The sequence below is a fragment of the Eptesicus fuscus genome, chromosome 18 (assembly GCF_027574615.1).
Source record: "Eptesicus fuscus isolate TK198812 chromosome 18, DD_ASM_mEF_20220401, whole genome shotgun sequence".
In the NCBI taxonomy this organism is placed as follows: Eukaryota; Metazoa; Chordata; class Mammalia; order Chiroptera; family Vespertilionidae; genus Eptesicus; species Eptesicus fuscus.
Genome location: NC_072490.1, coordinates 12,559,883 through 12,573,763, shown reverse-complemented (window position 1 = coordinate 12,573,763; position 13,881 = coordinate 12,559,883). Strand labels below are relative to the sequence as shown.

General features: G+C 40.5%; 2 protein-coding genes across 2 annotated transcripts in view; both read left to right on the top strand.

Moving 5' to 3' along the window:
* CRTAP (cartilage associated protein) overlaps positions 1–13,881 on the top strand; it is a 209,038-nt gene that overhangs the window by 85,971 nt on the left and 109,186 nt on the right. The window lies entirely within an intron of this gene.
* Positions 1–13,881, top strand: part of FBXL2 (F-box and leucine rich repeat protein 2) — a 29,495-nt gene that overhangs the window by 1,093 nt on the left and 14,521 nt on the right. The window contains exon 2 of the mRNA XM_054708138.1: positions 322–383. Coding sequence (XP_054564113.1) covers positions 322–383 — 62 coding nt within the window. The remainder of the gene's footprint in view (positions 1–321; positions 384–13,881) is intronic.

Sequence of the window (13,881 nt, the reverse complement as noted above, 5' to 3'; positions counted from 1 at the left end):
AAGATTGTTACCTGTAAACAGAGATTGTTTTGCTTCTTCCTTTCCATCAAGATGCCTTTTATTTATTTTCTTGCCTAATAACCTTGGTTAGAACCGCCAATTCAAGGTAGTATAGAAATGGATGTTACCATTTTTATAAAAACGTTGAAAGGGTATAAATTATTCTTATAGCTATCAATATTGAAGTGTGGTGGCTTCATGAAATTGGTATCATACCTATAGGATAGTGATTGGGGCTGTTCTGATCTAAGAAACACATAACTTTAAAAAAAAATTGATCAAGGAGCACTAACAGTTTTCCTTTTTTTCTTTTTCTTTTAGGTTTTCTCAAATAATGATGAAGGCCTTATTAACAAAAAGTTACCAAAAGAACTTCTTTTAAGGTAAATGTAGATAAACTTTAGATAAAGAACTCAGATTTGATTCCGTCATCAAATTCCAAGACAGTCTTCTTTCTCACTGTGAGTCCGTAGCACAGAAAAACAGCCAGAATTAGCCTAACCGACTTTTTGTTTTTGTTTTATAGAATGCTGTTCAGCTTGTTGTTAAATTTTACTTGGTCTAATCCAGAATGTACTAAGTATGTACATAGCATTGGTCTGGATTCTTTTTGTAATGTGGTAAGTATTGTAATAATCTTCAGTAGGTGCCATTGTCTTGGTATCAGTAGATAATCCCAATGTAGTCCATAACACGAGGAGAGACTTTTAAGGTTCTGAGCTCCTGAAGTCCTAGACATTTAGTTGTTTTCTGATAAATTGGTTTTAAAAGAAGTACACTTACTGAGCATTTAAAATGTTCTCAGCCCCAATATTGATATGTTTTTCTCCATTTTATGAGAATGGTGTGCTACTTGACACTGAGTACTACAGAAACTCTGCTTTTTGTCCTTGGTTTCTGGCATCCCTGAATATGGAGCAAATGTTATTTTCCTTGTCATTTTTACCAAGTAGAGCTCTCAACCAACACTTGTTGACCCTGCACTGCAGTTTCCTTCAGTACTCTGCAATCATCAGCTAAATCTTATTTTAGTTTGGTTGTTACATTTTAGTTATTAGTATGTATATTCATGGTAATCTTTGAGTAGCATTTCCCAGACTCTTCTCTTATCCTTGATGTTCCACCAAACAAAACAAAAAGAAAACAGGTTTTGTGAACAAATAAGTATGGGAGACGCTAGGTTAACAAAACCAATTTCTTCCCTGCCTGACTTCTCAGAGCCTTAGTAAGCCAGTAGGCATAGCGATGCTCCCTCGTGGATAGCTGTGGCATTTAAACTCGCCATGGCACCCTTTTAATATTCCATGGAAAAAAATTTGGGAAATGCTGACACGCAGTAAGAGACTGACCAGATGACTCCATTCCCTGGCTGTGCTAAATCTCTCTTTAACTTCTGGGGAACGAGTATGAATTCTGTTTACATATTGGAGTTCATCACAGAGTCACTGTAAATGCCACAGATGACTAACCTCTGCTGTCCACAGTGTGTTAGACTTTTTTCTTGAGCCAGAAACGGGAGTGAGGACTTAGCTTCTTTGTGGTGGTGATCACATTTCCGGGGCTTCCGAGGGTGTCTCATTAGTCATCAGGTGTTGTTTGTCACTGTTGTCATGAGCTCACTCTACTCTGTTAATAAAAAGGAAAATTAACTCATGACAGGATCATGTGAAAAAATGCATCAACTATATTTTATTTCAATAAAACAAATAGTTGTTTGAGTCAGATAATATTTTTGGCATTTTTAGGGCATTTTAAAGTTAAGCAAGTGGTAACAAGGAAGGAATGATATGTTTATCATATAAACCCACAAGGTCTTGGTTTAGCGTCATAAGCCGCTAGAAACAATATGGCTGGGTTAGGGTGGGCAGGCTGGTGGTAGGCAACTGTAGGGATGCCATCCACAACACACTACCAAATGGACGGTGTCCCCTATTGTCCAGTGTTTTGTTCCTGGTCTGCACATGTAGCACAGACATCGAGCTGTAATACGAATATGTCAACTTTACTCTGAGGAATCATAACCAACTCCAGGCTGACCCATCTTAGTCATTCATGGGGTGTGATTAAACTCCACTCGTGAGCGCTGCTGCTGTCGGTGACTCGAGGCTGCTAACTTAGTATGCTTTCCCTTCTGGTAGGTTTAGCTTTTATACCGTACTCAGTCATGGAACAGTTTCTATCTATTGAGGAAAAAAAACAAAACAAAGCGGAATTATATTGCCTGGCTGATGTTGCTCAGTGGTTGAGCATTGACCTATGAACCAGAGGGTCACGGTTTGATTTCCGGTCCAGGGCACATGCCCAGGTTGTGGCTCAATCCTCAGTGGGGGGTGTGCAGGAAGCAGCCAGTCAGTGATTCTCTCTCATCATTGATGTTTCTATCTCTCTCCCTTTCTCTTCCTCTTTGAAATCAATAAAAATATCCTATATAATAAAAGGGTAATATGCAAATTGACCCTAACGGCAGAACGACCAGAACGACCACTCGACCAGTCACTATGAGACGCACTGACCACCTCTTGGTCTCTTTCCCCGGGTGGGTGGCAGGGGATGCGGGTGGTGCCAGGCCAAGGCCCCCGCCCCACCAGTCACCCCACACACACAGGGCAACCCTCGGCAGGGGCGGGGCCGGCGAGTGGGTGGGAATGCCTGACCTCTCAGTCCCTTCCCCCTGGCTGTCAGGCTCTGATCGCCCAATGGTGAACGGGGAACCGGGGTGGGTGGCGGCTGGGGGCGGGGCTGGCTGCGAGCAGCCAGGGAAGATGGCCCCAGTTGTAGGACAGGCCTAGGGACTGTACCCACACACAAATTTCGTGCGCTGGGCCTCCAGTATTTAACCTTTTGCACTCGGATGTCGAGTGTGACTTGACACGGTTAGCATCTGTAGCAGCTCTTTTTATACTCTTTGAATGTATCAATAATTTGAAATATAAAAAAATCCAAATAAATAAGTTTGTATGAAAAGAAACTCCAGTTTTTTATTCTATTGCCGTGCTTTGTAAAATCTGGGGTATTTAAAAAATTAAATCCCGAGTAGAATAAAGGAATCGAGAAAAAAGCAAGTGAGTGCAAAGGGTTAATAAAGGGGAAGGGAATGATATTACTTTCTGTGCTAGTGTGATTTCTGAACTGCTGTTTTAGAACTTGTAGTTCTTTTAAAGATCCATGATGGAGCTAGCTGTTAAGAATCCTGGAGTTACAGTTTTTGAATTATGCCACAAGGCTCATACATAGATCTTTTTTTTTTTAATTGCCATTTGAGAGCAAATATACATAATGTATCTATTCAGTTGTGTTCTTTTTTTGTTTTGTTTTGTTCTTATTTTGGCATCTCTACGGGGGATTTGTCAAGTGCTGCCATACAGGTCGTCTCTGGCTCACGAGTCTCAAAACTAACTGTAGCCAATCACGGTATTTTCATTTTTGTTGGCCTTTAAACCATTTCTGCCATTTTACTCTCAGACTTTCTATTACAAGTAATAGTAGCTCTCCCCTTGCCTGGCTAACCTTTCTGAGCAAAATTCTGAAGGGTTTGAGCCGGTTACCAAAGCAGCCATCCTCCTCCAGCCATCAGTCAATTCCCCAGTCACGCGAGCGCATGCAGTGGTCTCCACCTCGTGAGCTTAAGTGTTGGTTATTTTTGCTCAGTTAAATGTTGCCTTCGTACTTGGTTTGTCCTAGGCTTGTGTCTTGGCTTCCTACTGTCGGCCTCTTTGTGACAGTGCAGGCTGCGTTCTGTTCTTGTTGAATTCCTGCTCCCCGGCAGTCTTACTTCACCAATAGGTGTGGTTCTTTGACTTGAGAATCTTGCTTGTAGCTGAGGTCATTTTCTTTTCTGCCATTTTTACTACATCTGTTACCACCCTCTTAAATCTCTACCAGCTCCCATCACTGGGCACATCAAGTGAAGCCACAGCTTCCCCTTTGGAACCACTCACAAGCATGACCTGGGATTGTGTGCTTTTCTTCATCTATTTATGTTACTTTGAATCACTCAGAAAAATCTGGGAGTTGTTTTCATCAGATCATCTTCTTGCTAGTTTTAAGACAACTCAGTGTTATTAACTCACATATTTCTTTTACCACCCATTTTCAGTTTGTTATTTAACACGTTTTTGTAATTTTGCTTTTTCTACCCAGCTTTCACTCATAAATTAAAAGTATTCAGGTTCTCCTCTCTACCCTTTGCTCTCACACAGTTCAACCATACAGCCTGTAATTTCCCTCTTCCTTGGGAGTCAGTTATGTAATGCTTATAACAATGGGGATATTTAATTTGTTGTTATTGGGAGTAAATATTTTTAAACATTCTAAAAACAAAGCTCTTGTTAGGTACAATAATGAAATCTCTTTTTAGAGACATTTTTAAAAACTTAAATCACCATTTTTTATGTCATTTCCTTCCCTTTTTAAATGTATGTGGATACATGACATAATTAAGCACTAATAGTGTTTGTTGGCTTGAGGAAGGAAGGTTTGATTGCCCCAAAGAGGATTGCTGAGCCTAATAATTCTGAGCAAATGAAATCAACTACACAATTACATCTAATTTGCCAGTTTAGTAGTTTGCCAGGGAAAATTATAAAATGACTGGTGCATAAATTTCCAAATTTTCCTTTTCTAAAATTTAGGAGCCAATTCTATGGGCAAAAATAATTGTGGGTTTTGTTGCAATCATTAAGTTACAGCCCAGTGCTTATGTGTAATTTTGGGCCCTTGGGGAGCAGTGCGGTGAAGGACTCTTTCCTGTTTGGGGCATCGTGAGTGGGTGTCCTTGCCTGCTGGTTGGTTTCACACTCCATGGACTTTTTCAAGGACTGGTGCCTCCACCTCCTGCTGTCTGTGATACCTTATATATATTCCAAGACAGCTGAAAATCGTACCTAAGCTGCTTTTTTGGGGGGTATCAGCAATTTCAAGTTTGAGCATCTATGCAGATTTTTCTTTTTTGTTAAAGAGGTTTTTTGTTGTTGTTCATTCATTTTCATAGTTGTATTTGCCTTGCATAAAGCCAATACAAGACTGAATTAATGTGTTGAATCAGATACAGAAGCTTAAAGGCCCATTCTTTTTATTACCTCTGTATACTATTATTAAAAGTGGATTAACTCTTAGAAAAAGAGTTTGAAGAAGTATGAACAAAGGAAGAAATAAAATGGCCGATAAAAAGATGTTCAGTCAGGCCCATATTTAAGTATAAAGTCTAAATCAAAATAATGAGTATTGCTTATCTGACTGGTAAAAAAACGTAGTTTGATGATACCAGGTTTTGGCAAAGAGGTAGGAGACAGATACTTCAGGCACTTTAGAGGTGGGAATATATATGTAACTATTCTGTGGGGGCCACTGGAGGAAAAATTCTAAGTGCTAAATGTACATCTTCACAAATTCCATTTCTAGGAATTTGCTAACAGCAGATGTATTAGCAAAGATGTATATACAGGGATGATTACTGCAACTTTTAAAAAAACTAGTTAAATTGGATTACAGAATTGGATTCCTTCTAATTCTTGGTTAATGATACAGTTCATCATTGATCCATCCATTGCCCTTTCTCTCTCCTCACCATCATATTCATATTATCAGGAACTTACAATATGTTTACTTATGCTTAACTTTATTTAAAAAGAAAGTGTATCTTCTGAAACATGGTTTTCACTCAAAATTATGTTACAGTGATCCATGTTGCTTTGTTTGGCTCCTGCCAACATCCTTGCAGATGTCTCTGGTACAAATATACAAGCTTCTCTAGTAGTAGAATTGCTGAGGGTCATAGGCTATACAAATATTTAACTTCATGTAGTAATATTAAATTGTATTTCTAAAGTGGTCTTACCAGTTTACATTGATAAGATGTGTCATCCTTTCCAACATTTAGTGTTGTTACATGTCTGAAGTGTAGAATGGCATCTCATTGTTCTCTTGATTTGAATTTTCCTGAATTCTAGTAATGTTGAGCATTTGTCTATATGTTCACATGTATTTTCCTTTGCCTATTGGGTTATTATTGATTTGTAGTTCCTTCCCCCCCCCACCCCCCCACCCCGTTTTCTTGTTTTAAATATTACTGAATTTTCTGTATTTTTTCTTTATCCAATTTTCTATATAGTGTCCCAATTTAATACTCTTCATAAGAGGGCAATTTGGGGTTTTAATGATTAAAGCTAATATTTTTATTAAAGCTATGATTATTATTACGATTTTCTAAATTGTTATGGCTTGAATTATTCTCCCAGAACTATTAACTTCTTAACTCTTACTCTATCTCATCTCTCACTCTTTTCCAACTTCCTTGCATATCCTGGCAACTGATTTATTTCCAGTCCCTGAAAGTGTCATTTTCTAACTTGCTCTCTCCCATATTCTTTCTACCTGTTGATAGTCTCTCTCTTTTGCTTATGTTTTCTTCACCTAGTTGAACCTAAAGCTTTTCCTAAGTTCAAGGCCATCTTCTTTCCCTCTTAAGCATTTTACAATTTCTGGTGTTAGTCCTGGGTTTTATGTTCCATAACAGAGTAAAAAATCCCGTAACCTGGGGAAGGAAAAGGAAATCCAGATCCAGGAAGCCCAGAGAGTTCCAAATAATATGAACCCAAAGAAACCCACACCAAGGCATATTATAATTAAGGTGTCAAAAGTTAAAGACAAGGAATCTTAAAAGCAGCAAAATCAATCAGTCAATCAACTTCTTAGGTATAAGTATACAAGCTTCTTTCTGGGAGATAAGTATTCATATTTCCAGCTCTGATACAGGTTTCCTGTGCTGTCAGCCACTAGGCAGATGTGACATATTTTAGACTTTTGTTCTAGAAGCACCCCACTCAAGGTATCTCTGTATTAGTATAGTTACAGTAGGCTCATGTGGCATACACATCTAATATACATCTAATGTCTTTAATACAACACAAGTGTACTTATTGCTCACCTGATAGATTGGAGGTGTGGGGTGGGGGATGAAGCTGTCAGTTGCTCTCTGCAGTTATTGGGGACCTGGCTGAAGGAAGCTCTGCTGTCTTCAACCACAGCTTCCCACCAGCCAGCTCACTTCCCATGGCTGGCTCTCAGTTATGTGCCTCACGTACCTGCAGGGGAAGCGGGGAAATGAAGTGTAGGTGTGTATCCAGGAAACAATTGTCATCCCGGGAAGTTGAACATTGGCACATTCTGTGACTGAGCGTTGCCACTTCTGGGTATGCTCTAAGGAAGCTCCTGTAGATGTACACCTGGTGACATGTAGAAAAATGTTCATCGGAACACTGTTTGTAATATCAAAGATAATGGAAACAACCACATATTCATTAACGTATGTGGAATATGAGAAATGTAATGTGATGCATAATGTGTGATGTGAATTATAAATGTGTAGAGAAATGTACTGCAACCTCACAAAATGGCATGGACAAATCTTAGTTATAATGCTGAGTGGAAAAAAGCCAGCTGCAAAAGTCTATATACAGCATGTATTGTTTTTATAAGATTAAAAATCAAGCAAAAAACTACCTGGTATACTGCTTAGGAATGTATACATTGTGATAAAACTGTTAAGCACAAGGAACAAATCACATGGGCATTGACTGGTTGAGAGGTGGAGAAAGAAACAAGGGAGGGACACAAAGTAGGTGCAGTGATGCGGGGAATGGTCTAGTTTTCAAGTTTGAGTGGTGACTCCTGCAGTTTTTTTATTCGGGACTACAGAGTGTCATGTAGTCTTTTGTATGTATCAAATATTCCAACTAAAACCATTTGTGAAACATTTGAAAGGTACGAAGAGGATCTGCTGCATTTTATTTTTTCCCTTGATGTCTTCTGATTACTGGGTTTTGTCCCTGTGGCTGGTCCTCTTGGTGCTGCATCTCCCCTGGGCTCTCCTGCAGGGTCAGGTGTCCCTCATCTTCATGAATATTTTGTTCCCATTTCTCATTCAGAACTGTTCCCATGTGCTGTGCTCCAGCCTCCTACTGTGTTCGCTGTTTATTTCTCAAAGGACTTTTATTAAGCTCTAGCTGGTTTTGCTCAGTGGATAGAGCGTTGGCCTACGGATTGAAGGGTCCTGGGTTTGATTCTGGTCAAGGGCACATGCCCGGGTTGGGGGCTCGATGCCCAGTAGGGGGCATGCAGGAAGCAGCCAGTCAATGATTCTCTCTAATCATTGATGTTTCTATCTCTCTCTCTCTCCCTTCCTCTATGAAATCAATTATACACACACACACATATATACACATACATATAATATATATTTTTAAAAAGGGCTTTTATTAAACTTCAGAGTTACTTTCTTCATCCTTTGTTGTAATTTGATTCAATCTTAATACAGTCTATCTGGATTTCCTGTCCATTGTTGACTTTGCTGATCTCTCCTCTCCAGCTCCATGCTGCAGTTGTCTAACTGGAAAATTTCACCTTCCCATCAATCCACTTCTATTTAAAAAATTAAATCTTTCGTCCTCTAGGAATTCGATTATGGATACTTTAATATCACTAGCATTATGGCAGAATTGGAGTCATCATTGTTCCAGCCTCCTGCATTTGCACGAAGTCATTGCTCTTTCCTTTGACTGGACTCTTGTTGTTAAAATGCCTTTTAAATAAATTTAGTCAGAAGCTGGCTGATTTTCTTTCAGGGTGTGTGTTTTAATTACTATTTAGTGCTCAGTATTTATGATGAAACCTTGATTCATGAATTAGTAATAGGATAATTGGAACCAAGCCATAAACTGTCTATTCTTTATCAGAAAATGTAATGATTACAATGTTAATAATGAACTAATTAACTTAGCTTTGACTTCCCTTAAAAATACGGAGGGTCCAAACCAAAGAGAGACTGTCCATTCATGTGAGGCTAGTTTTGCTCTTCTGGAGTAATTTTCTTTCTTTAATCTTTTCTTTATTAGATTTTAATTTAAAGTGCTTGATCATTTTAGCAAGTGACACAGTAAAAAGATGCATAGAGAAAAGGTAAATCTCCCTCTAACATACTTCAGCTCTCACATTCAGATAACAAGTGTAAATAGTGGCCTACTTGTGGAAACATTTCTGAAGTGGTAAACTCTTAGTGCTAGCTCATCATTACCGTTACGTGAGAGTTCACATGAGGTTCCATCTGATTTCCTTCCGGAAAATCGGAGCCTTTGCCTCATGTAGTTCTGATGGGGTTAGACTGTAGGGAGAAAACGTGGTGGTTTCGTTTCAGAATCTGCTCATCTCAGCAGTTGAAGTTTATGTACACGTTTCTCTCATAGTTGAGTTCTTTGGAGATGCGCTTAAAAGAAGACTCATGGAACTTAAGGTTTTCTTTTATATATAAACTCACTAAACCAATACAAGACAGATTTAACATTTGCTTAAAGAACAATTGTTTTCACTAATGTACCTTGGTGTGTGAACACAGGCTTTGTGGGCTTTACGAAAAAAGTTATTTTCTGTATCCACACTTCCAAGACCAGTCATTTGCACAAAAGAACTGGGCCTATGTTTTTATCTTAGGTCAGTGGTTGGCGAACTGCGGCTCGCGAGCCGCGATTTGCCGCTCTGTTGACTAATGAGTTTGCCGACCACTGTCTTTGGGGATACTCTAAGTAGGCAGTTCTTTGAAGCGTGTGGGCAGGGCCTGGCATCACTCTTTGTTATCCTAGCTGACCCAAGGTAATCATATTCTGGGGCTTATTGCCATTCTTAACCTACAGCAGAACCAGTGATGTGCATGTGATAAAGTTCTCCACACTTTCCTAAGGTTCTGTTAAGGTTCTGCTTCCAGTTGAGAGACACTGTTGATATTTCTATTTATTTATTTTAAGAAATTGTTCTCAGTGTGTATCACCCCTTCAGTCTAACATTTGTTCCTGATGATTATTTGGGGGCGGGGGAGGGAATGTTTGAGTACACTGTAGCAATTTCAAAAACATCACTTGATACTCAAAATAATCTCTTGAAGTAGGTAAAACAGTTTTAATCACCTTCATTTTATAGGTGAGAAATCTGAGGCTCAAAGGTTGAATGAGTTAGGATTCCACAGTTGTTAAAAACGTGAGCTTTGGAGTATGAAGGGTCTGTGTGGGTCTGAGGCTTCAAGGCCTATTGACTTTGACTCTCATGTTCTTCCTTCTTTTTTTTTTTTTAATAAATCTTTATTGTTCAGATTATTACAGGTGTTCTTCTCCCCCCCCCCCATTGCTCCCCTCCACCTGATTCCCCACCCCACCCTATGCCCTTACCTCCCGCCATTGTCTTCATCCATAGGTGTAAGATTTTTGTCCAATCTGTTCCTGCACCCCGCAGGCCCCCTTCCCCCTGATAATTGTCCGTTCCCTCCCTTTCTATGTCCCTGATTCTATTATATTCACCAGTCCATTCCGTTCTTCAGATTTTTTATTCACTTGATTTTTAGATTCACTTGTTGGTAGGTATGTATTTGATGTCTTTTTGTTGTTCATAATTTTTACCTTTACCTTTTTTTTCTTCTTCCTCTTCTTAAATAATACCCTTCAGCATTTCATGTAATCCTGGTTTGGTGGTGATGAACTCCTTTAACTTTTTCTTGTCTGTGAAGCTCTTCGTCTGACCTTCAATTCTTAATGATAGCTTTGCTGGGTAGAGTAATCTTGGTTGTAGGTTCTTGCTGTTCATCACTTTGAATATTTCTTGCCACTCCCGTCTGGCCTGCATAGTTTCTGTTGAGAAATCAGCTGACAGTCGTATGGGTACTCACTTGTAGGTAACTAACTGTTTTTCTCTTGCTGCTTTCAAGATCCTCTCTTTGTCTTTTGCCCTTGGCATTTTAATTATGATGTGTCTTGGTGTGGTCCTCTTTGGATTCCTCTTGTTTGGGGTTCTGTGTGCTTCCTGGACTTGTAAGTCTATTTCTTTCACCAGGTGGGGGAAGTTTTCGGTCATTATTTCTTCAAATTGGTTTTCAGTATCTTGCTCTCTCTCTTCTTCTGGCACCCCAAAAATTCGGATGTTGGTATGCTTAAAGCCGTCCCAGAGGCTCCTTATGCTATCCTAACACTTTTGGATTCTTCTTTCTTTTTGCCTCTCTGGTTGGGTGTTTTTTTGCTTCCTCATATTCCAGATCTTTGGTTTGACTCTTCGGGTACGGTGATCTACAGTTGAGTTTCTGTATATTCTTTATTTTAGACAGTGTATGCATAATTTCTGACTGGTCCTTTTCCATTTTTTTGGTATACTCATTTAGGTCTTTGAAGGTCTCTTCAAGTTTCTCAGTGGTTTTTAGAAGATTCTTGAGTAACCTTATAAATGTGGTTCTGAACACTGTGTCATCCATTCGTTTACTTTCCTCCATCTCTTCTATTCGTGACATACTTCGGTGTCTCCACATTTTGGCTGCCTCCCTGTGTTGATGGAGTGGCTTTGTGTGGTCAGTGACCTATAGGGGCTGGTAGCTCAGCTTCCCCAATCACCCTAGGTGGTCGCTCTTGGTACACCCCTTTGTGGGCTGAGTGGAAAGTCTTGGTGTAGTTAAAAGCCTTGATTGCTGTTGGTGCACTGGGAGGAATTGACCTCCAGGCCAATTGGCTGTGAGGACCTGCTCTGTCTATAATGGAAGCGCTGCTGTGCTGGAGACATGCTTATGGTACAGGGCTTGTTTTAGTGGGGCTTTGGTGCTCACTGAGTCCGCCTCCCGAATGTGTCACTTATGGATGTGAGGAGTTGAAATCTGGTGTCTCACACTGACCACTAGATGCATTGGCTTCTGGATCTCCAATGGGGTGCAGTTCAGCTGCTGTCTGAGGCTACCCTGCAGGAGCTACAGCGAGAACTGCCTTCTTCTCCTCCCTGCTTAGAGCTTGGAGGCCTTGGAGCTGTCTGTACCGGGTTGCAAGGGTTGCAAGTTTACTAGTTTAAACTGCAATAGAGAAGGCCATTCATATGCAAAAGCCGCTGCTAGGAGCTTGGGTGTGTTTGTAGATTGTGCGGGGCAGAGTCTCAGGGCGTGACTAGGCTAGGGTGTGGCAAACAGCAGTGACTGGCAATGAGCCACCTCCTACTGCGTCCCCTCGCCTCTGACCGCGTCCCCCGCCGTCTCGTGCCCCGGCGCAGCCAACAATTCTACCTCCACGCAGCTCTGCTAGTAAGCCACCCTCACTCCGACCCAATGGCAGACAGCCCAGTCTCTCCCCTGAAACTGGATTTCAGAGAGATTGGGGGCTTGTCTCTCTTCGGATTGAAGAAAGCAACGCCCGCCTCCAGCTGGGCTCCGCTGCCAGCTCGTAACACCCATGCGCTCCCCTGTACCTCAGTTTTTCAGCGTTTGTGCCCTGATTGCGCCCATCTCTTTCGGTCTAGTTGCAGAGGTCCGCTCAGCCAGCTTTCCCGTGGTTCTGGGTGAGAGACGTTCTGTCTTTTAGTTGTAGTTTTGGAAATTGTTGTGGACAGCAGCAGCCCAGATGTTTATCTACGCTGCCATCTTGGATCTTTCCTGTTCTTCCTTCTTTATAAGCAAAAACTTGTAGTTGAACAGATTATTCAGCACTATAAGTCATATGTCTAATCAAATAGCTCATGTACCTAGTGTTTTGTTGCTTCTGTTGTTTTTTGCTACAGTAATGGAAGTGAAGGATAGTTGGTATTCTACCCTGTAGAGCATTCTATGTACAGGGTGTCCCAAAAAATGTATACACACTTTAACAGCTGATGCTCAGTTTTGAAAATGAAATGTATCTTAATAAACACTGCCTTTTATAATTATTGAAAGTGTGTGTCTATATGTTTTTCGAGACACGCTATATTACACTGTTAATTGTTATCAAAGAAAAGGAGCACCTGACTTCTGGATTCTGTAACCTTGTAATTGGGCTAGCATGAAAACACAAGGAAAAGCAATGATTATAGTAAGATAAAACAAAAAGTAAATACATAGTTCAAGAAAGAAATAATGTCTGTGTACTCATAACTGGAGTGGTTAGCAGACTGTCAGTGGCTCTGACTTCAATGCTACCGTGAGAAAGGAGATGAGGCTTTGGTGCTGCTTGTGGGTGCATTGCCTTAGGGTACAGCTGGTGCTTTATTACTGTTCTTCCTCGAGCCCACAGATTTTCACCTCACCACTGATTGTTTCTCTGAAGAATTTTGAAGAATTTATAGGTGGCTGTTTGCCATCTCCCCAACGCCCCCACGATTCTCTGTGGTTGAGTTTGCACGCGTTCATATGCATGCTAGGACTCCAAACTGGCAAACTGCAGCCTAAGCCAAGTTCCTGAGTCATGTGTCAATGAATGAAATAAATGCCCTGACTGACAGAGCCTGGGACACTGGCAATAGAAAGAGTGACAGAGGAGTTAGAGTGGTGGGAGATTGAGGTCTGGCCCTTGAAAGCATTCCCGCTCTCCCCCCTCCCCCCGGAAATTCCTTCCTACCTCAATTGTGGTAACTCCACCCTTAACTAGAAAAGCATGGCAGGTCCTGGCCAAGCTGGTTAGAGTGTCCTGATTCACCAAAGTTGTGGGTTCAACCTCCAGTCAGGGGAATCAACCAACGAATGCAAACCGATGTGTCTGTCTGTCTGTCTCTCTCTCTCTCTCTCAAATCAATAATTTTTTTTTTAAGCACTGCAATGGCAACTTGGTTATCAATACATATGTACAGGGGCATATAGAGTGGATGTACTTCTGGACTTTGTATTTGGTTCCATTGGTCTGTCTGTCCACCTTAATAAGACCATTTTAGATTTATGAAGCTTTATAACAAGTCTTGATGTCTGGTAATGTAAGTCCTTCAACCTTGTTCTTATTCATCAAGATTACCTTCTTGATTCTTTGAATTTCCACTTATGTTTAAAATCAGCATATCAATTTCCACAAGAAAAGTTGATTAAATTTTTAATGGGATTTCACTGAGTTTATAGGAACTTAGGGAGAATTGAAA